This window comes from Canis lupus, chromosome 9, assembly GCF_048164855.1.
Source record: "Canis lupus baileyi chromosome 9, mCanLup2.hap1, whole genome shotgun sequence".
In the NCBI taxonomy this organism is placed as follows: domain Eukaryota; kingdom Metazoa; phylum Chordata; class Mammalia; order Carnivora; family Canidae; genus Canis; species Canis lupus.
In genome coordinates, this window is record NC_132846.1 from 51,617,391 (window position 1) to 51,643,350 (window position 25,960).

General features: G+C 42.4%; 1 protein-coding gene across 4 annotated transcripts in view; it reads right to left on the reverse strand.

The window, feature by feature from the left end:
* Positions 1-4,066: 4,066 nt before the first annotated feature.
* The window catches only part of TMED8 (transmembrane p24 trafficking protein family member 8), a 33,125-nt gene continuing 11,231 nt past the window's right edge, over positions 4,067-25,960 (reverse strand). Inside the window, exons 1-6 of one of the 4 annotated variants that reach the window (XM_072839483.1) lie at positions 22,325-22,415; positions 18,438-18,519; positions 15,308-15,437; positions 13,391-13,517; positions 12,695-13,000; positions 4,067-11,245 (exon numbers count right to left, since the gene is read on the reverse strand). In XM_072839483.1, the coding sequence (XP_072695584.1) occupies positions 11,028-11,245; positions 12,695-13,000; positions 13,391-13,517; positions 15,308-15,430 (774 nt within the window). In that variant the 5' untranslated portion in view covers positions 15,431-15,437; positions 18,438-18,519; positions 22,325-22,415 and the 3' untranslated portion in view covers positions 4,067-11,027. Of the gene's footprint in view, positions 11,246-12,694; positions 13,001-13,390; positions 13,518-15,307; positions 15,440-18,437; positions 18,520-22,324; positions 22,416-25,960 lie in introns of those variants that run through there. The other 3 variants (XM_072839482.1, XM_072839485.1, XM_072839484.1) reach the window with 3 other exon arrangements.

A 25,960-nucleotide genomic window follows, 5' to 3' on the forward strand; every position in this document is an offset into this window, starting at 1 on the left:
GGCCACTTGAACTCTGCTGCTCAATGTGGCTGGTCTGTTGTCCATCTGCTTCTCTGATCCAAAAATGACTTCTAAGAGTTGCCATGTTTCAGCTCAGGTATCCTAGACACAGAGTATTAACCTATTTAACCTGGGGCTCTATCAGCCAGCCTAAAACTGGTGGCAAAAGCTAAATGGCTTTTAAAGAAATTAAGTCAGGTACACAGGCGCTACAGCCTCTGTTGTCACAACATTATAGAAACCATCCCTCATCTGTGGCACAAAACCCATGTTACATATTTTTCTCATATTTCCCATAGTTCCAGTCCTCTGTTCAACAGGACTTTCCTGGTATGTGTCAGATGTAAAGCGAAAATCAGCCATGGGTGGATGGGGAGGAGAGAGAACAAATGTGGGTTTTCCTCTGGGCTCAGTAGAGATCCTTGGGGTTCCATTTCTGAGGCCCTCTTTCTTGCTTTCCCCAGAACCCCTAACCCCCAAAGTCAGACAAACTTGACCTTCCCCACAAAAACAGAAATGTGTCTAAGCCAGAGAAACTCACTCAGGGATCCACAGAGGTGATTTACCTGGAATGTGCTGGGTTCTTGCAAGCATTCCCACATCAATGGGAAGTGACTAAACCTTCGTGGCTCTCGGCTCCACTGGCTTTAGGAGGATGATGGTCCATCTTCTTATCTCATGATATTTTTGTAAAGGAGATCTTTGTGTGTGTGGTTTTTTAAGATCTCATTTATTCATGAGAGATACAGAGAGAGGCAGAAGGAGAAGCAGGCTCCCTGTGGGGAACCTGATGCGCAACTCAATCCCAGGACCCCAGGATCTCGACCCGAGCTGAAGACAGACACCCAAGCACTGAGCCACCCAGGTGCCCTGGATATTGTATTTTAAAGCCAGAACCTAAACCTCAGGAGCTGTCCACACAGCTGGTAGCACCACAGGCTGGTCTCAGGACCAGGGCTGGGGAACCCCCTTGCCACCTTCTTCACTCAGACCTGAGGAGAGCGCCTGGGTGCTCAAGGGCCTGCAACCACTCTGGGTGTCTCCCACGGGCTTCCGGGGACCAGGCCCATGAGGAAGTGATGGAACTGGGGGCCAAGTCTGCCACATTCCCAGTCACAAGGGGCTAAGAGAAGGCAGGCCCAGGGACCCACCAGCCCAGGGCAAACAGGGATGGGGAAGGGGTGTACAGAGAGGGGCTTGGGATGTACAGAGGCTCTGGCCTTGCTGGAGGACCACAGCTTATGAGAAAGGAGAGTGGTCTGGTCTCTGGGCTTGGGGTTTTGAGTCAGAGTGAGGCTATTGCTCTGTGTTCCAGCCCTGGGCCCTCCGTGGAGTCCAGGTCACCAGCATGGTTAGCTGACCTGCTGTTGAGGGACGTGGAGACCCAAGACTGCTGGCCTCAGCCCTCTGCACTGAGAACCCTCCTCCGGGGACCTGTGGCTGGATACATGGGAGAGAGGAGGACCCTCTTTATTTCCAGAGACAATGCGGCATTTGTAAGCCATCTTCCCTGCTTGAGAACAGAGTTCCCTGAAGAACTCTGGGACCCCACTCCTGACCACCCTCTTAACCCCCATGCTGTGCAAGGTGACTAGCCTTGCTCCATACGTGCTTATTAGATGGAAATATGTCCTCCTTGTACAGCTATGGCTGGCCACCCCTCCTGGAATGTCTCTCCCCTTTGAGGGGCCCTAGAAGATCTTGAAGGAGCAGATTTTTCCCTACGTGCAGAGACTGGTGTCTAGAGGTCAGACCAAATGGCTCTGAAAGCTTAGCAATAATGAGGCTTCTCTAAAGGGTTTGGAAAGCTACCTCTTCTGATTTCCTTAGGTCTGCAAATAAGCTCTTGTCTTCAGGGGCCAGATACATCTCTCGACTCAAAACCATCACCTTTTCAGGGGATACTTTCCAGCAGGGGCTTCTCTCCAAAGGCTGAGTGGGTGGTAAGAGTCATGTCCTTCATTTCCACCTCAGTTGTCAGGTGTGTGGAGAACAACTGGCAGATCCCTGACTCTGGTACGTCAGAAGCCACAGGGGGCCTGATCTACTTGCCACGGTGGGGGTGGCTGCAGGGGATGACAGACGTGCAGATGCTAGAGTGGCCTGCTGGGTAATTGAGTGGAAAGGGTTTTCACTGCTATAGAAGTAGGAAGTCCTGGGAAGTACTTTAGAAGGATGAAAACAGTAAGAAGGACCTGCCAGGAAATACTTGAGGACAAAGCAAAATATGTGGGATTTTGTCCCAAAGCAATTTTATACATCCATCAAGGAAAGTAGTAAAGCTGACTGAACACACGGTGTATGCACCTACTTGTAAGAACTCATATCGGCAACACCTAACTTTTATTTATTTATTTTTAAATATCTTATTTATTTATTCATGAGACACAGAGAGAGAGAGGCAGAGATACAGGCAGAGGGAGAAGCAGGCTCACTGCAGGGAGCCCGATGTGGCACTCGATCCTGGGTCTCCAGGATCATGCCCTGGGCTGAAAAAGCCGCTGAGCCACCCAGGCTGCCCTCCACCTAACTTTTTTTTTTTTTTTTTAAGATTTATTTATTTATTTATTCATTCATGAGAGACACAGAGAGAGAGAGAGAAGCAGAGACACAGGCAGAGGGAGAAGCAGGCTCCATGCAGGGACTCGATCCTGGGTCGCCAGAATCACACACCCTGGGCTAAAGGAGGCGCTAAACTGCTGAGCCACCCGGGCTGCCCCTTCCACCTTTTAAACATAACTTATTTAGCTCTCCATTCCAAAGTCGCTAGCAGGTCACATTCCACTTTGGGAGAATATGTGAACTAACAGGGCTGCTGAGTTTAGCCAGAACCTCATAGGTTAAAGAATATCAAACTGAATGTCAAGAGCTGTAAATATAATCCTGAGCTATGTCAGGGTCAATGATATGACGAGAGTGCTCTTATGTTTTTTCTTTTTAAGTTTTTATTATTTTAGAGAGATTGAGAGAGAGAACAGGGGAGGGGCAGGATCACAAGCAGACTCCACGCCCAGCACGGAGCCCAACACAGGGCTCTATCTTACAACCCTGAGATCATGACTTGAGCCGAAATCAAGATCGGATGCTTAACTGACTGAGCCACCCAGATGCCCCAACAGGAGTGCCTTTAAAAGTTAAAAAATAACCCTCGATATGGGGCACCTGGCTGGCATAGTCAGTGAAGCGTGCAACCCATGACCTTAGGGCTGTGAGTTCAAGCCCCATGTCGGGTATAGAGAGTACTTAAAAATAAAATCTGAAAAATAAATAAAATAACCTTCAGTATGCTATGTGTTAGCAGTGACATACTACATTCAGCATATCCAAACATAACTCACTAAAGATCCCTAACTCCATGTACCCTGCCTGGGCTTTTTATTGATCGTGCTGTAGTTTGGTGGGTGGATTATATTCATTTAGCTCACAGTTATTTCCAATATCTTCTCCTTTATACATCAGCCTCTAAACTACGTTGCAAAGGAAGGCAGAGAAAGATCTAACAGGCTCTTCATAGAACGACTGATGTCACCGAAGTTTTCAAAGGTCCCCTTCCTGCAGATTAGGAGTCTTTCTTGTTTTGTAAGAAACACCAGAGATGTATACAGGCAGCCTTCTAAAGAGATGCCTAAGACACCTTAGGGTGTCATTTCTGAAAATAGACTGAATTAATACCACCTAGACTGTGTTCATGATTACCCTGGTGTCCAGCATACCAGTTCCCACTTGAACATAGGAAGCTCACTGGGAAATGAACATCATCGGAAACCAGATACTGATTAAACTCTATAATGTTCTATCTAGTGATCATCACTCTAAACCCTCTTTTTCTGCCCATGGGCCAAATCCAGTTCCCAGTTTGTAATACTCTGCCATGAATTTAAACACAGTTCAAAGATATGTCATTAATCTCATTCTCCATTTTTCTTGTTAATTTTTCTTAAATTTTCATAATCAATATATTACAGAATAATTAATAAAGGTTTATCAAATAGCTTTCCTCTAGGAGGAATGCAGAATGAATAAAAAATGTAACCTGTAAATCAAGTTCACTAAGAGAATTCAAACGTTTCAGGTGCATAGTGAAAAAATTTATTTAGGACAGATTTCAAAACTTGGAAGAGAAGACAAAGAATGCACAAAAGCATCACAAAACTGTTACATAATATAAAAACACAAGAACTGAGCCTTTTAAAGAACCATAGCTCATCGGTGTATCACAGCAACACATTCAGTACCACAGGGTGGTAAGAGAAGGGATTTTAAAGGAAAAACCACTCAGCGGGACAGGACGACTGAATGACAATTTGGTACAGAGCTCTTAGAAATCATAGGAAATGTTGACGGCATTTCTCAGGGGACACGAAAAACAAAATGCTTCCAATAAATGAATAATGGGGCTACTTTTGTACTTGAAAGAAAAGACGGTGACACTTTCCCTTCTGGACCCCTTTCTGTAACATCAGCATAATGCATGACAGAGAACAATAAGGGAAGAACACCTTGGTGGTTGCCAATTGCTTAAATACTTGCCAAGAAAGCATAATCATCTTTCAATTAACTGACAGATTTCAATGCATGGCACCAAAGCAGGCCTTTCAGAAATACAAGCTAAATGGCATGAAGTGGTTTAGGAAATCTGCAAGTACCTCCCTCTACCCAAAGTCTGGCTTTCTCATAATCCATCACTCTGATTACAAAGGAACTTTCTTCTGAGAATTTCAAAATGCTTCCTGTTAGTAAAGGCAAATGGGTACGCCAGAGTGCTGGGTTACAGGATTGCTTTCTCTAGACTTTACTTGCTCTTGAACATGGCTAAATGGAAACAATTCAACTTGATTAAATGAAAACAACTTCACGCATGGGACAAGAATCTCAGAAATGGATGTCAGCAGAGTTTTTGATATGGAATTTCTTAGTAAAATGTACTACTCAGGACATGAGAGAAGGAATTAAGATAATGTTTTCCAGACGATTCTTGGCCTGAACCTAAAAATCAACAACAACAATAACGAGGAACGTTTTAGACAGAGAGATATCAAACCTGAGTGAAGAAGTGAGTTCAGGAAGAGAACTCCTAAAGCTGTTAGCTTAGGGCTCTTCTGGAACCCTATATGCTAGAATATTCCAAATCTAAACTCCAGAGTTGTTCATGACTCTTTGTCCTCTGGGAGTCATTTCACATATATTATTTTACCCTTAGATAAGTACTTAAAGGGACAGAAAAGTATGGAATTGAACCAACAAGCCCGGATATCTAAATTTCTGGGGCACCCTTTCCTCAAGTCTTAGAGGGAAGAAGAGCCATGAAATTAACTCTGGTCCACGTGCCTGGGGCCTAAAAGAAATCAAAGTACATATCATGGTAATCAGATCATGGGTTCAAACTAGTGACCAGGACCACTATAATACTTTCAAAGCCAACATCTTATTTTTGGACTTAGTTTTTGAGGGAATGACAATTGGTAAATGAACCCCATCAAGGCTTTGGGCAACTAGGTTTTTCTTAGCTTAATGACAAGAGATTCAAATGGCAGGGGCTTTGTGTGGCCTTTGTGGTTCAGGCAGGAGCCATGCAACATTTCAGAGGGAATAGTGATTTCTGAAATCTGGCCACATGATACTTAGCAAAGTTTCTCTCACCCTCTGGGTCCCAAATTCTGCCCTAACCTCAGAATCTAAATAACTGGATATATGTCAAAGGAGTGCTCACAAAGTGGTGGATTGATTAGACAGAGCAAAGGGGTGACACTGCCCATGACCAGGTACCCACTGAGCCAAAGCAGTTTTCTCCTGGGTATCTCCCCTTTTTTCCAGGAGAGCAGCCACCAGGAACCAACTCCCAGGCGGTTCTTCTACTTCTGAGAAACACTGAGGAGCTGCAAACTCATGTCACAATTTCATTTATAGCCAGTGACAGAATATAGCTCCCATGGATGGAGGGCTTCCTCTATTTATTACTCAAATAATTTGTGTCTTCCTCAGTATCTCATTAACATAGACTCTTCATTCACTTGGTAAGGTTTACAAGAGTTCCAACTGATGACTGAATAGTCATACACAAGTCACCCAGTTATCCCAATGTGGGATTGTAAATCATAATTCCTCCATAGTCCAACTTTCAACCAAGGCTGACTGCTCAACTCACTGTTACTTAATTCCGGTTAATGGGGTAAACAGAGGCCTTAGATACCATGCTGCCAGTACTAAACAATATGGTAAATAATCAAGGCATCAAAGAGAAATGGAGGGAGCCTAGTCCCTCTTAATCTCTCAGTTGCGTGGAAGTGAGGGCCTAGGGACAGGATCCCATGTGCATGAAGACTGGGACTTTGGCCATAAAGATACTCACCACAGACAGGGTTGCTGGAAAGCACCCAGCTTGTGACTGGTTTTAGACACCCATTCCCTACTTACTTCCCAAATAATCAAGCATCATGGCTCCCTGAGCACAATCCAACACACAATGAATATAATGGCTTGCTCTCTAAAGACCATAAATCCCTTAATATGCTACCGGTCACAATAAAAGGAATGAAATCACCTTCCTTCAGACAGAAATTCACTTTCAACTCTTTTCAACCACTGAGATTCTATAGGGATGGTGCTCTTCCCATTTCCAGCAAATTCAGCTTTCCACGAGCTCTACATTTTTAGCCAGGTGGAAAGAGACTGGTTAAAGAGGTTGGTGTGGACCTTCTAGGCCCAGAAGAAATTCAAAATGGAAGCTCTTAAAAGGGAGAACTGTTCCATTTCCTACTGTGTGTATGACCATCCCACAGAGATTACAGAAGACCAGGAGTCCTACACCTCACAGGGAGGTCAGCCTACAGGGCCACAGCTTGTGGCTTGGGGCCCTTCTGTGATTTTGGCCAAAAGCAAGCAAGCTCATCTCTTTCTTAGCCACAGTCAAAGCCAACGGGGGCTGCGGGGGACACAGCTGTACTCCCTCCCAGCCTCATTCCAGTCTTACCACCATTTTACAAAATGGCACTAGACTCTAAGCCCCAGAGAACACAGAGATGAAATGCAGCCTCAGGTCAGGGGATGATACTTAGTAGGGGAGACCTACTCAAACAGATTCCTAAAGTCACATCTGTTGGAAGAGACAGCAAAAGGGCTTGGGGCTTCTCCAATAAGCATAATGAGAACCAGCAAGGCTTCTGGCTTAAAGAATAATTCCAACTAATGAAATACAGACTAAAGAACTAAGCAAAACCAGGATATGAACAAAACCTGGGATACATTTGACAGTTTATCTCTCTTCCTCTCATTTTATTGTGTTTTTTTCCCCCTTACTATCAATTTTAAAAGGCAGGCCTCCAGCTGCACAAAACTGTTTTGCTTCGGCCCTCCCTCACCCTCCACATAAACAGTAATCCTTTATGTAAATGTTAGGGTCACTCAGCTCCATACCTTAGAATCACATGCTTTGGGGTTACAAGGCAACTTTTTGCAGAAAAATGGTCTTAACAAATAAATATAAAGATACTTTAGGATTTGGGATTTGCCCAATTCTTTCAAAGAAGAACTGGGTAGGGCTCATCAAGATCATCTACACTCAGATACTTTCTATAACTGGTTTTACAGTGTATCTAATCCCACTGATTAATATAAGACAGAGAACTCTCAGATTTAACTCTTTCATATGCACATAAGGGGCAATATAATATGTACTTTTAAAAAGTCTGAGTTCCTTTCTTAAATAATAAAAACGTTTTTTAAGTTGCATGAATTATTTTTAAAAAAGAACAATGGCCTTATTTCAAGTTGTTACCTACCTCCATTATAAAGCTATCCATTGTCTGAGGACTGGGTTTTAACTTCGGAGTCCTGAGAGCAGGTCATAAAGCACGGATTAAAGTCCTTCCAAAGCAGCCTCACCATTGCCCTCCCTCTACTGAGCCAGAAGAAAGAGTGAAGCTCTGGCCTGAGGGAAGGGGAAATACAACAAGAGCTTTTGAGAGATGGAGATCAAGAAACACTTTTTTTGTATGAGGACCACCTCATAAGTAACTCATGCTGAATGAAATAAATCTGCTAAAAAACCAGGGGCCCTTTGACACAGGAGAGTTGGTATCTGTGCAGGGAACATACTCTAATTGGACACTTGCCAAAAGGAACAGAATGGGAGAATCATCTTTATTTTAATTAGCAGTTTATAATTTTAAAATCTATGTGGTAGGTATACCTAAGGGTGTTTACTATCTACTTCATTTAGGTTCTATGTTTGCTGAATATTTTTCATGGTAAAATGTTAGAAAAAATTAACACTTTAAATAGGTCTTCTTTCTAAAAGCCCCAACAGAGTGGCGAAGCTAAAACAAACAAGAAATTGAAGAAGCCAGCTGCTCTGTGTAGAGAATTTCAATCTTTCTCCCACTACAAAGCGCTCTCTTCTGTTAGTATTTACTTGTGCTCTAGAGAACAGGGTGAGACAGAGGACTCTGATTTCATTGTTTGGTTCTATAAACTCAGGGAAAGATCTAGGAAAGGATTACCTCTGAGGATTTGCTGAGCTATGAATTTCTCACTGATCACATGTGCTTCCACGAGTAATATTTGGTCCCTAAAGTTCGATGATTTCAGAAATTTAATAGGAAAATAGGGTATGAATTAGATAGTGAAAATATCTTTTTAGCCATTTTATGCTAATGGAACAAAGAAACGCCAGTGTAGGGTGAAATGTAACAATGTCCAGGACTCCAAAGTACCCAGACAATAAGAGGCACACAGAGGTGACAGGAACAGGGCCCTCGGGCTTCCCTGATGCACCAGAACTAGGATGCCAAAGGAAGTAGTACAGAGAGTCTCAGGGCAAAGATAAACAGAGTGCTGTCCCAGGGAGCTTGCTACATATGGCCTGACAGCTCCCTTCTATGAGAAAGCCAGGAGTTAATAATAAACAGGAAAAATAAGCAAGGCTTGAGCTGACTGGAGAATAGCTCAGTAGAAAATTCTTTTATAAGAATTATACTCACTTAGCTAAGGTGTGATTCAACTTCGGTGCCGAAAGAGTGCTCACTCAGCTAATCTGACGGTGATGTGATGCGCAGCGAGTTTGCTCTGAGCGGCCCAAATACTCACTAAAATAATTTCTAATTTCTTACCAGTGTAATCCTCTACAAAATGCACTGAAATATAAAATCATGTAGATAAGATGCTGCTCAGTCTACAACATCCTATCCTTACTTGGGGCTTTGCTCTCAGGGAAACAGAAAGTGCAGGCTGCCTGGCCTTTTATTCCAGGACACAGATGCTACTAAAGAACTACCATGAGGAGCCCTGGTCTTGGAGGTCCTGCTCTCATAGTGGGGAGAGGCTTGGCATGAGACACCTGCATAAGGAAGGAATGAGCCAAAGGAAATGTCATGAAGATGACTCCACAGAGTAGGCAAAGGACTTTGAAATCCCAGAAGCACAGGATGTCCTTGACTGGCAAGTCAATTCCTCGTTACTCCAACCTGAGTGAATGGGCAGGGTCCCACACAACCTAGAACTCCTCTCAGAAAGGGCTAGGGTAAGATGGCATCATCCATCTCAGAAGGGCAGGATCCCTCCCAAAACATCCCAGGACTGACCTTCAGGAAGGGAATGTTATCACTTCCCAACTTTTCCTAACATTGTCATCTGACTCCACAGAAGAGGTGGCCTCAATGGCTCAGAGCAGACAAAAGCCTTCTAAGAAACAGATGGAAACTGTTTCAAAGGTAAAATGAAATGTGCTACAAAAATAAATAAAGTAATAAATAAATTGAATTATTCCTCAAAATTCTAAGGCGGTAACAGACTCAACACAAGGAATAAGAAACAAGGAGGTACAGACCACCGCAGTGGTCCCTTCTCTGCCTGAGGCCCTGCCCTGCTGCTCTGGCAACCCCTGATTACAGACCCCTACCTAACCCTATGGAACTCAGGGCCTCAGAGCTAATACAGTGGGAAGGGTAGCCAGAGAAATGCAAGCTTTGGCCTGGTAAAGAACAAATCCAACTCCAAAAGCTTTAAGCCCTCAATGCAAGAAACCTAAATCCAGAAGCTCTGGAAGTCGATGGGTACTGAAGCAAAATTTCTAAATAACACTCTTACCTGAAAGATAAAAAAAGAGTAGTGGGGAATCTGGAGTGTTGTATTTTTTTTATCGTTCTCTCTCAGATTGTACCCCTTCTCTGGTTATACAAAAAAAAAAAAGTAATTCAGTAATACTTGACTTTCAAAGATGTGGATTCTGAGATCTTTCCACCTAATCCCCACCCCTTCCCCTCCGACCCCCATCACCCTTGCTACTACACAGGACATGACCTCTTGAAGCAGGAAGCAATGGAGGCAGCAACTCCCCCCAGATGTTAGACTATGTGATCACCACTACAGACTATGTGGCTGTTCTCACTGTAAGGACACGGACATAGACGTGGGAGAGGCAAGAGGAGGGTAAGAGGCAGAGTCGAACAATCGGGACTGCTAACACCCCTCCAAAGGCAGTGAGGGCTCCCGGCCCATGCTACAGACCATGAAGAACCGGCAGGCAGGAATATGGCAGTGGTGAGAGGCTGGACAGAGCTTTCTCCATCCAAGAGACTGGGTTCCTTCATGGACCATGTGCTTTTCCTCTTCCAGCACTTTCAAAAGTGAAGAGTGGGCGCCACTAACCACATCTGCAATAAAGGCTCCGGGAGAGGTGAGAGCAGCAACTGGAATGATACCTCGTACCAAAACAAACCTACTTTTCCAAGAGAACACCCAGCTGCCCTTCAGGCTTTTGCCTGCCGGGCTCCGTCATAGAGGCATTTTGCTGGAGTCTGAAGCAAGAGGAGCATGAGTCAGGGACCACAGAACAGGGGCACTACACCACCACCTGCAGAAGCCAAGAAGGGGGAAAAGCTACGTGGGGTCAACACAGGCATGCCAGGCAGGACGTGAGGGTAGGAGCCTCACGCTCAACTTTTAGCTCTTGCCTCTCCAAAGCCAGAGGCACCAGCTGGCAGCCTGCTCCAGCCAGCAAACACCCGCCTGCCTCCTGTCCCCGTGGGCCTTCAGCTAGTGTAGTAGATGTGGAAGTAGAGAGTCTTGTTGCGGAGCAGGGAGTACGAGTTGTCAAACTTAAGCAGGTAGATGCCCTCTCCCGGGTAGTCGTGGCTACCAGCCTGCACGTCTCGGTGGCTGTCTCGCCGGTACACGGGCATGACCTCCCCATATCGCCCTCGCAGGGAGCTCCTGGAGCCTCTCTCCACATCTCCAACTGGGACAGGGTCTGTGTGAGCAAAAGGCACAGTGTTTGGATGCGACTTCAGAGACTGAATAAGTCCTACCTCACGGTCAAAGAATACACAAGGTGACGTAATGGCTCTTAGCCAGGGGGATGCTCTCGTCCTCCTACAGGGATCTGGAAGTGTCTGCGGACCTTCTGATCACCACAGTGACTAGTGAGTCATACTGGTATTTGGCACCCAAGTGTCCAGGAGCACTTGACATCAGGATAGTACTCGCTCAGCAAAGAAGCATTCCACCCCAAAGGCCAACAATGTCTCCACTGAGAAACAATGATTTAGCCTTATAGAGCCTACCTGTTCCAGAACTGTCTGGACATTTCTACACCCCATTGAGTGCAGAGCCCAACATGGGGCTCAGTCTCACGACCCTGAGATCATGACCGGAGCCAATATCAAGAGTCCGACACTTAACTGACTAAGCCACCCAGGAGCCCCAAGAAAGGTATTTAGAAGGGAACATTCTGACATCTTTTCATTCAGTGGGGAAAAGAAATAGCTAACAGAGGAAGGAAATACAAACACCCTGTACAGAGTGACCTAGAATTCTACTTGGCCTCCTGAAAAATAGCAAATTAAGACATGAGGTTCTCCTCCTGCCTAAATACCTGAAGATTTCCCTGCAGACTTGCTCTTCCATGAAGAAGAAAGGGACTGATTATAAGATCATATAGACAAATCAAGATGCTTGGAACCTACTGAGAACCTTACTCTTAATATTACAAAAACAAAAACAAAAACAAAAACAAAAAAAACCTCGAGGTCATTCTGAGTAGGCACTGCAAATAACTGGAATGGAGCACAGCAATCACTTTTAAAACTACTCCGGGCACGTGGTGTGCTCTGGGCATATTTTGCAATACATACAAATATTAAATCATTATGTTGTACACTTCAAACTAATGTTATATGTCAATTATAATGCAATAAAAAATTTTTAATTAAAAAATACTGCTCTGGGCATGAAGAAAGAAGTAAACAGTATTCAGCCAACTGTGACAGTCTGAAGGGGAGCACACTTAGCAAACTGTAATCACCCAGTTTGGTTCCAGACTAAAAATGGTAAATATCCCAAACTATGAGAGAAATTTAAAATAATCTCAGGTTTATATGTAATTTATATACTGCAGCACTGACCCATCCCTTTCCCTGCCCACCCATCCCTGTCCCCAAGGAGGTGTTGGACAAATAGCTAGATACTGATTAAAAAGCATAAGAAACTTTCCACCAAGGCACCAGTACCATCCCCACCAGAATGTTCTTTGAGGGTCTGACTTTGGCCTGTACCCACTCACTCAATTTAGCTTACAATGCTGAAAGGGATTCCTTGTTTTCGTTCTAAGGGAGAGAAGGACTGGTGTAACACAGGAAGTGGTCACTAGAAATTGGGCTGAGAAAAAGCAAATTCCAAATTATGTTAAAATTAAATTTACCTTCAATCTCTTCCTCCTCTTCCTCGTCTTCATCCTCATCTTCACTGGAATCACTGACCTGCACAGTTATGTCAGTGCTGGTTACAGGGGTCCAGTCAAAATAAACTCCAAAGCCAATGTCATAGTCGTCGGTGGCAAACTCCCAGCAAACACGCTTCCCCTCTGGATGCGTAGGTACCCGGATGGTCACCACCTCACCCCGCTTCACCACCAGACGGCTGTTCTTCTCTTTGCCCAGCTTGCTTTTAAATTCTTTCATCTTGGCAAAGGTCCAGATGCATGGAGGCGCCATCAGAGGGGGGGACACTGAAAGGACAGGCAGCTCACTACTGAGAAACCAAGAGGAAATGTAAAGACACCTGACATTTGGCTTAGGGTGGGTATCACAGTCAGACCTTCTTTCTACTTCATGGCTTCTTTCACTGCCTTTCACACGTCACCTCCTCACTTTCCTTCCATCAGTCAGCCTGCCCTTTTTTTTTTTTTTTTTTTAAGATTTTTATTTATTTATTTGAGAGAGTGCACAAGCAAGGGCAGGGCAGTGGGAGACAGAGAAGCAGGCCCAAAGCCAGGCTTGATCCCAGGACCCTTGGCAGGCTCCAAATGGACTAAGCCACCCAGGCGCCCCCTGCCTGCCTTTTCTTTAAGCACCCCTTGGGAACAAAGAAATCACCCTCCTACCCTCAAAGCTCTCACCTTTCCTGTGATCCCCCAGGAGATCTGCAGATTCCAAATCAGCTGAAAGGATATCTACAGCTCCTGTGTGTTCAGATTGGATCATAACGATGTCCCCAGACCTTTGTGGAACTTGGTACTTGGCCATCTGTACAAGAACACTCTAATTAGAGCACTCGCTAGAGGGGCAGATCCCCATCAGCCCCTTCCCCATGGTGCTGCCCGCCCAACCATGCCCTCTTGCCTCCACCTTTTCAGCTCAAAGCCTGCAGTGCTAAGTTCCCTCCTCCCTTTTGCAACTCTCCACTCCAGACCCTTTATAAAATCTTTGTCCATGAACATCCTCCAACCTCGCTACAAACTTCTGCACCAGTAGGGTTTCTGTGCCTTGCCTTGATCTCAGCCTGCACAGCACCTCCCTGCAGCCCCCCTTCTGGAGTGTAGTTCGACTCCAGCTCTGCAACACATCCTCCTTCTGCAACTCCCACTCACGGGTTACCTCCAGATCCCTGTCAACTGGGTCACCAAAGCACTGCAGAGAGAGAATCTGGTTTATACTCTGTCTCTGGTTCAGTCATGGCACACCTGGGATGGCCCAGGGCCACTGGTTGTCACATCCACTAACAGTGTTCTATAAATAATCACAATTTTACCTATTTAAATGTACTTTTTTTTAATTTAAATGTATTTAAACAGTACATTTGCTGCCAGCCATCTAACCTGCATGAAGAGTACAAACATCACTTGAAACTTGAAGCCCTCACTAGACCATGGCAGGAGGCTTCACACACTTTCTTATGGGTTTCTTTTTTTTTTTTTTTTTAATATTTTATTTATCTATTCATGAGAGACACAGAGAGAGAGAGGGGCAGAGACACACAGGCAGAGGGAGAAGCATGCTCCATGCAGGGAGCCCGATGTGGGACCCGATCCAGGGACTCCAGGATCACATCCTGGGCCCAAGGCAGGCACTCAACCACTGAGCCACCCGGACATCCCTCTTATGGGTTTCACATCAGACTCCTTGGATCAATGTTCCTGTTTCTTGTTTTAATGCCATAATTTCACGCTCCTTCTCCAAGCAGTCGGTAGGCAACACAAGACATTATACCCACTGCCCACACAGGATTGCACACTACTGAGATGGCTGTCCAGTTATGAGACCAGAATTATATTTGCAAGAAAGAAAACTTTTAATTACTCCCAGACTATATCTTCATACCATCTCTGTCTGGAGAATAAGTCCTTCAGTTCTTTACCTGCATTGCTTTATGAGGTAAATGAGACTTTGGCTAACCTGCTTAAGTGAGTCTTTCCTTTTCCAGAGGGCTAAACAAAGGATTTAGTTTGCAACATATTAGCAGCCTAGCATTAGTAAAGTCACTAGGTCTTAGCTTCAATTTCCTCATCTGTAAACGGAACATAACGGTGCCTATCTCACAGGTTTGTTCTCAGAAGTAAATGGAGTATGATGCATAAAAATGCTTTGTAAACTATAAAGCATGATGCAAATGTAATTATAATGTTTGCACTGTCTTTACTGGCACTAATACTGTTTGATATTATAATAGATGTGTTAATAATGATACAAACAACCTATTCCTCCGTGGGAGGGAGACAGACCACTGCTATCTCTACCACTTCTACAGAAACTTTATCATAAATATGGAGGAGTTCCTGTGGTAACAAAGAAACTGAAGCTAAAACATAATCCCATGAATCAAGGCTCCAAACATCCAGAGGACATGTGAGCGTTCATTTCAACACTTCATTTTTTAAATAGCTGCTAGTTCAGTGATGGGTCCTGAGGGCGATGCACATGACCATTCTTCAAATAATCAAAACCGAGATGCCCCAAGGCTTTCTAGTTCTATATGCATCTAAATCCTGGTGCCACAAACTGCTCCTTCTGAAGAGACAATGACAATGCCACCCTACCTTGTTGAGGGCCGGGGCCTGGTCTGTAGGCAGCAATTCCTGTTCTACCAAGGCCTGAGCCTCCAAGGCACCAGCTGTTTTCCGCAGATCTTCTGGGGCATCCTCACTCACTGGAGACACCATCTGTGGCCTCTCAGAGGAAGAGAGTATGTCAATTCAAGGACTCTTAAAAAGCACAGTAGTAGTCTTGGAAAAACTTAGAAATAAAGCACAACCTTCAAGTGACACCTCCCAACCTCTGCTTTCCTCTGGCATCTAGGTTTACTGTCCCTTAGGCCTCACCTAAGCCAGAAATTAATCACCAAAACAAAGGGAGTGTACACAGATTCGCAAGGCAGGCCCTCTCTGCTCATCCCAGGAGCAGCTTCTCAGCGTTTCCACTTCATGCCATCCTCCAAATCGCCCTGGGGTTTTATTACCCAGTTCACTGGGTAATAAAAGGTCAACGCTTTGTTTCCTTTTTTAAGCACACTAATCTATTATCCCAAGGACTTAAAACATAAGTATTTGAATAATTACTTTCAAAGAAGCAGGGGAATAATGCTCTTTCCTTTCCCCTGACTTCCAGAGAGACCAGAAAGTGAGTTAGGTGTCAGGGCGGCAGTATCATACCCCAGGGCTCTTGGAAATCTATGGCCAACACAATCTGTGAAATGGATTCTTTAGAGCAGCAGTTATCAGAGTATGGTGTTTCGTTTAGACCACACCAACAGAGTGAATTCAGACCACATTCTGGTGACTACAGACTTGTGGTTTACATTTGCAGAGCAGATTATTGTTTTCTCCCCCTACACAGTAACAAGGTAGAGACATTCAAGTTTCCTTGCGATCCTGTTTGTGGAGGGTTTTTTTTTTTTCCTGTTTATCTTTTTACTGAAAGTTTAAGTTTTTGGTGTCCTAGCTCCATGATGGGGCAGGGGGAGGGGGTCTCTTATTAGACTCTCTACCTTGGGCATTTCTTCCTTTCTTGGTAGTTCATAAAATAACAGTGCATCTTAGAGTTGATGGCAACTTAAGAGTCTATGAAATATGATGTATACTTGCTTTCTGTCTGCCCCCTAGAATAAAAACTCCATGATACCAGGGACTTGGATTGTTTGTTCATCTGTGGTATCTTCATTGCCTAGAACACTGCCAGTTAAGTAGCAAGCAGGCTCTTAACAAATACTTGAATGAATAAATAGTAGATAGCCCCAAAATATTTGAATAAATACATGAATAAGTTAATTTTTGTTTGAGAGCAAAAACGGAGTACTGGCATGTGAGAATACAGCAGTGATTCTGACCATTAGCCTGACCTTACTGTGTATGGCATCTGAAATCATTTCTTTGCCTTTTGCAGGCTATTTTGCACAAAAACAATTCTAAACAGGACATGCAATAGCCACATAAATTTAATATTCACATTAGCACTTTATGCTCTGAAGAATCAATGAAGGGTATTTTGGGAAAGATAAGTTGCAAATTGCTTAACGCCAATGATAAACCACGTAAAGGAAAAACTCCCAGTGTAAGCCTTCTGGTGTATGCTCCCGTGGTAGGGAGGGCATCCCAAGAGAGGGAAGAGTCTGGCCAGCCCAGCTAGCCTCACTGGAAAAGAGAGAGAGTAGTGCACTTCCGGTTCTAACATATACAAAACATAAACCCTACACTTCAGGCATCATCTGGGCTGGATTTCTTTCTTTACACACCAGATATTAGAAACAAAGCTTTAAAATTAAATCTCCTTTTTTTCTAAGAATGTTGTACATTCTTCGCTCAAAAACTTTATTTACCCTTAGGAGGAAAAATTAGCTCTGTGCCAAAAGCCATCTTCCAAATATCCTTCAAATCACCATGTACAGAAAAAGGGTGATGGTAGGAAGAGGGAAAGGAGCTTCCCTCCTGGGATTTGATAAGAACAGGAATTGTCTCAAATCATCAAAGCCTTGGGGAGGCCTTGTCTTCTAAAAAGACTGTTACATAAATAACCTAGTAGCTCTAAGCATAAAACTCAAAACCCTTCTAATGCGACTTATGGGAATAAGCTTTAGAGTAGAAAAAACCTAGAGCTTTATGAACTTGGGAAATTTTTCAATTCACTGTTTTGTATTCCTTATTGTAAAAAAAAAAAAAAAAAAAACCTGTTTCAGTAGGGCTGCTATGAGGATGACATGATAGAATACATTTTAACACCTAGTACAATATTGAGCAAATAGAAATATTCTGTAAAAAGTAACTATTATCATTATTATGGAGAAAAATTCAATAAAGTATGGTTATGTATCACCAATTATATTATTATTATATTAATCATTGTCTTCCATCATCTGAATTCTGGGGTTTTGAAAAAAGTTTTATTTCATATATAAAAGTAAGAAGAAAAAACTTCTACTTAAGAAATAACAGATCTGGGGGTGCCTGGCTGGCTCAGTTGTAGAACTTGAGACTTAATCTCAGGGTTGTGAGTTCAAGCCCACATAGGGCAGAGAATTCACTTAAAAAGTAGATAATTTTTTTAAAAAAGAAATAACAGATTGTTTAAATATCTTGACATTCCTCTCCACCCCTAGCAATCAATTTTGTGTGGGGCATGGAGCCAACACTGGTTCTAGTGGACAGTATCATGCCACAAACAGATCAGTTGGACTATAATATCCATTAGCTCTCCTGTATCTTCAAAATACAGCTTTTCATTAATTATTCCATTAATGTTTCATGTTTCTACTTATTCCAGAGCTCAGTACAACTCTTTCCTGTCTGCTATATGCACTCTGGTATCAATGACAGTAGGTAGATGAAATGGATGGAGCAGGAAACTAAGAATAAAACTAAACACACATTCTCTTGCAAGTCCACCTGGGATCCATGTCTAATGTATGAACATTTCAACCTGGGTTCCAGGAGAAGACAAATGAAGATGCTATACTACTTGTTACAGTTTTGTTCTCTGAGAGTAAAGAATATTTCATAACCTGAAATAGATTTGACGTTGCCCCTAACCACACCCAAGGATTGACAAATGAATGACCAAATCATCCATACTCTTCACTCCAACTTGCCCTCCCCCTTAAAGCAGATGTTCATGCCTTTCATCACTTCCTTATCTCAGAAGATAAACAACAAGGAGCCAAGCAGTTGCTGTTCCTACCTGTAAGGTGAGGAATGGGGTTCTGGATCAGAAGCAGAAGCCACTAGAGAGGTGACCTTGGTGTTTTCTAGATCTTCATTCTCTAGAAAATCATGGAAAGAAAAATTCAATATTTGAGAGGGAACACAATCATAATTATCTTATAGCTTAAAAAAAAATTGGCAGTTTCAACCAACTGTCTCTTTCCAAAAATATTCTGGGCATCCACTTCTGAGAGTCCCAGTGCATAAATTATTCAAGTCCTCACAGTCAAGTACTCAGACCATCATAACCCATTCATGAAAAAATATGTTCCTTTCCAAAACAAGTCCCTACAAAATTCATTCTAATTTAAGAATCACATTTCTCAGGAAGCATATGGTTAAATTTGGCAAAATGTAGAGGGAAGAGTGAGATTTAGGATGAAATGAACTAGAATTCAGTGTCGAAGGATGGAGTGCCACCTCTATATTCAGGAAGTTCACATCAGTGTAGCCAGGGGAAAGGATCTTTGTAATTTCTTTTACTTGCTCATTCACCAGTGACTTACTGGTTAGGTAGCTACAAGGAGTATACACGTACATGTATATACAGTATACATGGCATAAAGAGAGCCATGTCCTCAGGCTCACAGCAGGCCTATAGCTGGTATTACTGCCATTGTGCAGGTAAGGACACTAAGGCACAGAGACAAGATTCAAACCCAGACAATCATGCTCCTAACCTTAGGTGCTACTGTTTTATGGTTTATTGACCTAGCCTTTCTTTGACCACTCAGAAAAGCATATGGTTCTGTGTATTTAGATAATCCCTGGTTTAACCTCCTCTAGTGAAGTCCACAAGAAACTGAAGCCCAAAGTCCACTTCCCACTACAAAATACAGCTTAAATGAAGTAAACCTCAAATACTGCAAATGTCAGAGTTTGGTAGCTCCATAAAAGTGCAAACGATAGGCAAATATTGGTGATCCAACTTAAATCTAGTCTCACTTTTTTTTTATATGTGAAAATATCTATTTTTCTTTTTATCAGCTCACACTCTTCTAGGTAGAAAGATCTTAGAGCTTATGCCACCCAATTTTCCTCCTGGGAAAAAACAGAAAAAATTAGTCTCTGTCCTCAGTTCCTGGCACAGAATTATGAAAATCCTGATGATTTCCTAAGTGAAAAGACTACTAGGAGTATGTTTTGTTCTAACACTTGGTCTTTGACTCTGGTTCCTGACACAGACTTCCTAAATACCCGGACCTTCCCTGGTGATAGCAGTGTCTTTTGTTCCAAAGTGACTCTGGGTGGGCTCCTGGATGGGGGTTGCTCACAAGAAAGGCCAAGGCGTGATCAGATGCTTGGAATTATCAACCCCACCCCTCATTCTCCAGAGAGGGGAGAGGAGCTACAACGAAGTTAATAATTGATCATACCGATATGATAAACTTCCATAAAAATTCCCAAAGTACAGTGTTTGGAGAGTTCTAGGTTGGTTAACACATTCACATACTGGGAGGGTGACACACCCCAACCTCAATGAGACAGAAGCTCCTGCGCTCAGGACCCTCCCAGACCCTGCTCACTGTAGCTCTTCATCTGACTTTTCATCTGTATCCTTGCTCATATCCTTTCATAAACTGGTAAATGTTAGTATTTCCTTGAGTTCTCTGAGCCACTTTAGCAAACCATCAAATCCAAGGAGGAGGAGATCATGGGAACCTTCAATTTATAGGCAAGTCAGACAGCAGTTGTGGGTAACCTGGGACCTCCTACTTGAGACTGGCATCTGAAAGAGGCCCTTTTAAAAAAAAGAAAAAAGAAGAAGAAGAAAGAAAGAAGAAAGAAAGAAAGAAAGAAAGAAAGAAAGAAAGAAAGAAAGAAAGAAAGAAAGAAAGAAAAAGAGGCCCTTTTCACCAAGAGATGAGAATACAATGTTCTTCCCTATTTTGACCTAAGTAAAATTGGCTTCCTAATAACCTCTGCTCTTCTAATCCTTCGATCCTTTGCCACAATAGCCTTTCAAACATTTACAGCCTGGTATTACATTTCCTGAAAGTTCCTCCTCAGGCTAAGCATCTCAGTTCTCTCAATCATCCCTCAGGTGACCTCTGACCATACCGGCCTCCTTTGGTTGTTCCTCTTTGTTCCATGTGGTTTGTTTTTTAAAGATTTTATCCATTTATTTGAGAGAGAGAAAGAGATAACGACAGAGAGAGAACATGAGCTGGGGAGGAGAGGGAGAAGCAGATTCCCCACAGAGCAAGGAACCTGACTCAGGACTTGATCTCAGGACCCCCAGATCATGACCCAAGCTGAAAGCAGACACAACCAAGTGAGCCACCCAGGAGCCCCTCTTTGTTCCATCTGAAGTAAGGGGCTAAAATGGACAACTTTCTCAGATGTGTTATAATCCACCCAGAGTACACTGAGACTATAAACTCTTAATAAGGACGCAATATTTCTTGATTTTTTTGTTACCTTATATTCTTTTTTCATAAGTTTTTAAATTCCAGTTAGTTAACATATAGTGTTATATTAGTTTCAGGTGTACAATATAGTGAATAACCACTTTCATACATCACCCAGTGGGCATCACGACAAGTGTACCTCTTAATCCCTATCACTGATTTAGCCCACCTACCCCACCCACTTCCCCTCTGGCAACCATCTGTTTGTTCTCTCTATAGTTAAGAGTCTGTTTCTTGGTTTGGGCGCTAGATTTTTTTTTTAAGATTTTAAAAATTTATTCATGAGAGACACAGAGAGAGAGAGAGAGAGAGAAAGAGAGAGAGAGAGACAGGCAGAGGGAGAAGCAGGCTCCATGCAGGGAGCCTGATGTGGGACTGGATCCCGGGAACCCAGGATCAATCACGCCCTGGGCTGAAGGCAGGCGCTAAACCGCTGAGCCACCCAGGGATCCCTGGCACTAGATTTTTTTTAACTGCAGATTTACCCCGTTAGCCTAAATAAGTCAATCATGATCTCCAGGGCATATAAAAATAAACTTATTCCGAGTTCAGTCTCACTATGCTCTATTTTTGAAACAGACTAACAGACTTTTGGAAAATAATTGACTTTTTAACTTTAATGAAGGACTTTACATGTCTATATTATTTATTTCAAATTAACTTTTTGAGGGACACCTGGGTGGCTCAGTGATTGAGCATCTGCCTTCAGCTCAGGTTGTGATCCTAGCATCCTGGGATCGAGTCCTGCATCGGTCTCCACACAGGGAGCCTGCTTCTCCCTCTGCCTATGTCTTTGCCTCTCTCTCTCTCTCTCTCTCTCTCTGTCTCTCATGAATAAATAAAATCTTAAAAAAAAAAAAAAAAACTCCTACAACTCAATAGCAAAACAATCCAATAACCCAATTTAGAAATGGACTTGGGGCAGCTCAGGTGTCTCAGTGGTTTAGCACCGCCTTCAGCCCAGGGTGTGATCCTGGAGACCTGGGATTGGGTCCTGCGTTGGGCTCCCTGCGTGGGGCCTGCTTCTCCCTCTGCCTGTGTCTCTGCCTCTCTCTCTCTCTCTGTGTCTCTCATGAATAAATAAATAAAATCTTTAAAAAATAAAATAAAAATGGACTTAAGACTGGAATATATTTTTCTCTGAAGAAGACATCCAAATGGTCAACAAGTATATGAAAAGATGCTCAACATTAATAATCATCAGGAAATGCAAACCAAAACCACAAAAATGAGATATCACCTCACATTGCTAGGATGGCTATTGTCAAAACCACAGACAAGTATGCAAAAGATGTGTAGAATTGGAACGTTTACACTTACATGAGAATGCAAAAAGGTGTAGCCACTATGGAAAACAGTACAAAGATTCCTCAAAAAATTAAAAATAGAAATACCATATCATCTACCAATCCCATTTCTAGATATTCATTCAAAAGAATTTAAATAGGGACACCTGGGTCAGCAGTTAAGCATCTGCCTCTGGCTCAGGGCATGATCCCGGTCCAGGATCAGGCTCCCTGCATGGAGCCTGCTTCTTCCTCTGCTTCTGTCTCTGTCTCTCTTTCTGTGTCTATCATGAATAAATAAAATCTTTTTTAAAAAAAGAATTTAAATCAAGATCTCAGAGATATTAGCACTCCGGTGTTTCAGTACAGCACTAATCATAATAGCCAAGATGCAATAACAACCTAACTGTCCATTGACAGATGAATGGATAAAGAAAATGTTGGTAATACATACAATGGAATATTATAATATTTTTAAGAGAAGGAAATCCTGCAACATGTGGTAACATGGATAAATCTTGAGAACATTACACTAAGTGAAATAAGCCAGTCACAGAAAGACAAATATTGCACAATTCCACTTATATGAGGTATCTAAAATAATGAAACTCATAAAATCAGAGAGTAGAATGATGTTTGTCAGGGTATCTAAAATAAAGAAACTCATAAAATCAGAGAGTAGATTGATGTTTGTCAGGGCCTGCGGGGAAAGGGAAATGAGGAGTTGCTAATCAATGGGTATAAAGTCTAAATTATATAGGATGAATAAATTCCAGAGATCTGCCATATAATATTATCCCAATAATTAACAATACTGTATTATACACACAAAAAAATTAAAGGAAATATTTAGAAGCACTTCACAGAAATAAAAAGAATAAACATTAATAATAAAATGAACAAATAAAACACCATGGCTGTTCAATGCTTGCAGAGCCTGAGCCAAGAGACACAAGTCCCATCAATTTAACTCAATACCTAACAAACTCCTAACAAGTGCCTGGCCCAACACTATGTACTGAAGATGAAGCACTGAAGCAGACACAATTCTGGCCCTCATGAAGCTTTCAGTCTAGCAGGGAAGACTGCAAAGGGCCTTTATCCCACAGATGATCACAAATTTTAAGCTTAGGGGCACCTGGGTGGCTCAGTGGTTGAGTGTCTGCCTTTGGCTCAAGTCATGATCCCGAGGTCCTGGGATCAAGACCTGCATGAGGCTTCTCACAGGAGCTTCTCCCTCTGCCTCTCTCTGTGTCTCCCGTGAATAAACAAATAAAATATTTTTTTAAAGATTAAGCTTAAATTTAAGCTAGGAAATGACATGGTCAAATTTGTATTTTTGGGTAGGATTCTATAGCAGCTGATGGTAAGATGGAGCTTACCAGACCAGATAAGGGGCCTTGGCAAAGTCCACATGAGAGACAATGAGGACCTAATAGTGATTCCTGAGACAGCGTAGACAGGACTCAGTTAGAAAATCATTAGGTAGTCAAATTTGTTTTTAGGATGTCCATGCTGGCCATGCTTATCTTCTTACTAAATGTTCACAAACCATCTGTAACAAATTCCAGAACTTTGCTGAGAAGCTGCATCAAGTTTAATGATCTACAGATTCTGGATTCTAATCTCTTTTCCCCTATGGATAACTGCTATATATAGGTTCATTTCTAGTCCCTCACAGTACTCAAAGATAGCACACAATTTCATCTGCAGGCTCTTTCAGGACCCTGGATGTAGTAGTTATCTGTCAATCTTTTGGCTTTCAAATACTGAACCTCCTCCTGGAGGGGAATGACTTTGTAAACAGTACACAGCGGAAGTCAGAATGGAAGATCCTTCTTTTTCCCAGCCCGGGCAAATTAGGGACAAGGCACATGACCTAAAATATTCCCACCAAGAATTTGAAATAGCAGTTGCACAAAGGAAAAAGAGAATTCACCTAGTGGCAGTCAAACAACCCTAACCAAATTGTTCTTGCTGCTTAGCCTTTCCACCAACCTACTCCTCAGCCTTCCAACAATGTGGTGAATATCAGCAAACCTATATTCTTCTAATAATCTGTTTTTTGCTTAAGGCAGCCAAACTTAGTTTCTATTGCTTGTAACCCAGAACTCTGACCAGAATAACTGGATAGAATTTGCTTGGATCCAAAAATCTGAACTTTAAGTAGTTAGACATCCTATCCTCATTCTGATCATCTTTATTATTACAGCAAAGATTTAGTGATCCTTAGTATATGCCAATTATTTTCTGAGCATTTTGTAGGTATCATCTTTCTGGATCTTCACTGAATTGCAAAACCACTGAAGTTGATACTACCATTATTTCCTTTTTATCATTCTAAAAATTGAGGCCCAAGATGAACAGCAAATAGGAATAAAAGGGATATGAGTTCAGGCAGTCCAAGTCCAAAGCTAGCACTCTTATTAACTGTATTACACTGACTCTTTAAATCTTTATTGTGAAATATAATGTACATAAAGTACACAAAACTGTGCAGCTCAATAAATTACCACAAAGCATATACCTACATAAAATGCTACCTAGGCCAAGAAATAGATCATTTCTAGCACTTTACAAGCTCCACTTATGACACTCCCAATAATTACCTGCTCCTTTCCTCCATAACCATTGTCCTTACGGAATAATTTCCTTCCTTTTCTTTATAGTTGGGCCACCTAAATATGCATTCCTAAATAGTGTTACTTCATCCTGCCTGAACTCTATATAAAGAGAAATAATGCAGACTAGCTTCTTTTACTCAACATTATGTTTGAAAGATTCAACTATGTTGTTGTGGGTAAGTTTGTTCATTTTCATTGCTGTATAATATTCCATGAATATACCATAATTTATCAATATGCCATTAATGAAATTTGGGTTCTTTCTTGTTTAAGGCTCTTATGGATAATGCTGCTATGGATATTTTTGTTCATGTCTCTTGATACACATGTGCATGCATTTATTTTGTATATAAACCTAGGAATGGAATGGTTGAATCATAAAAATCTGAATGATAAACTTTAGTGGCCAATGCCAAAGTATTTTCCAAAGGGGTTGTACTGAATATGCACTACTGCTGGTATTGAGGAACATTCCTATTACTCTGTACCCTCTCCAATACTTGGCCATATTAATAGCTTTTATTTGGGCCATTCTGATTGGTGTATGCTCATTTATTTGTGTACCACTGATGACTTCTGTTTCTTGGCCATTTATAAATCCTCTTTTATAAAATGCCTGTTCAAGTCTCTTGCCTACTTTGCTGTGTCCTTTTTTTTTTTTTTTTTTTTTAATCATATGACCCTATATTACTTTCCTTTGTAGTTCCAGCTAGCTGGGTATTCCACTGTACTACTATTGATGTCATCTATGATGTCATAGATGGTTCCCCAACAGATGGTGCCCCATCTATGTCCAGCAATGTCAACAAGCTCATCAAAACTGATATTTCCATTGTGCTTAATGTTTTTCTGCTTCTTTCTGTATCTTAGCAGTTCCTTGAGGCCTTTGATAATGAGGGCAGAGGCAGAAAGTACCACATGAATCTGGGCCTGTCATGAATGGCCATTTTCACTGTAATCCTCAGACCTTTCCAATCATCAGTTTGCTTTGGCTATGTATCATCAACCTTTCTGGAAGAAAGATGCAGGACGACAATCTTGGGAGCCAGGGCAGATGTAGCACCAACTTCCCCATTGCTGCACCTCAGATATATGACTTTGATCTCATTGGGGTTAAATTCAAGCAGCATGGTGAAGGCAGCTGATTAAGGACAGCCAAAGAAAGTTGTGCCTTGGCCA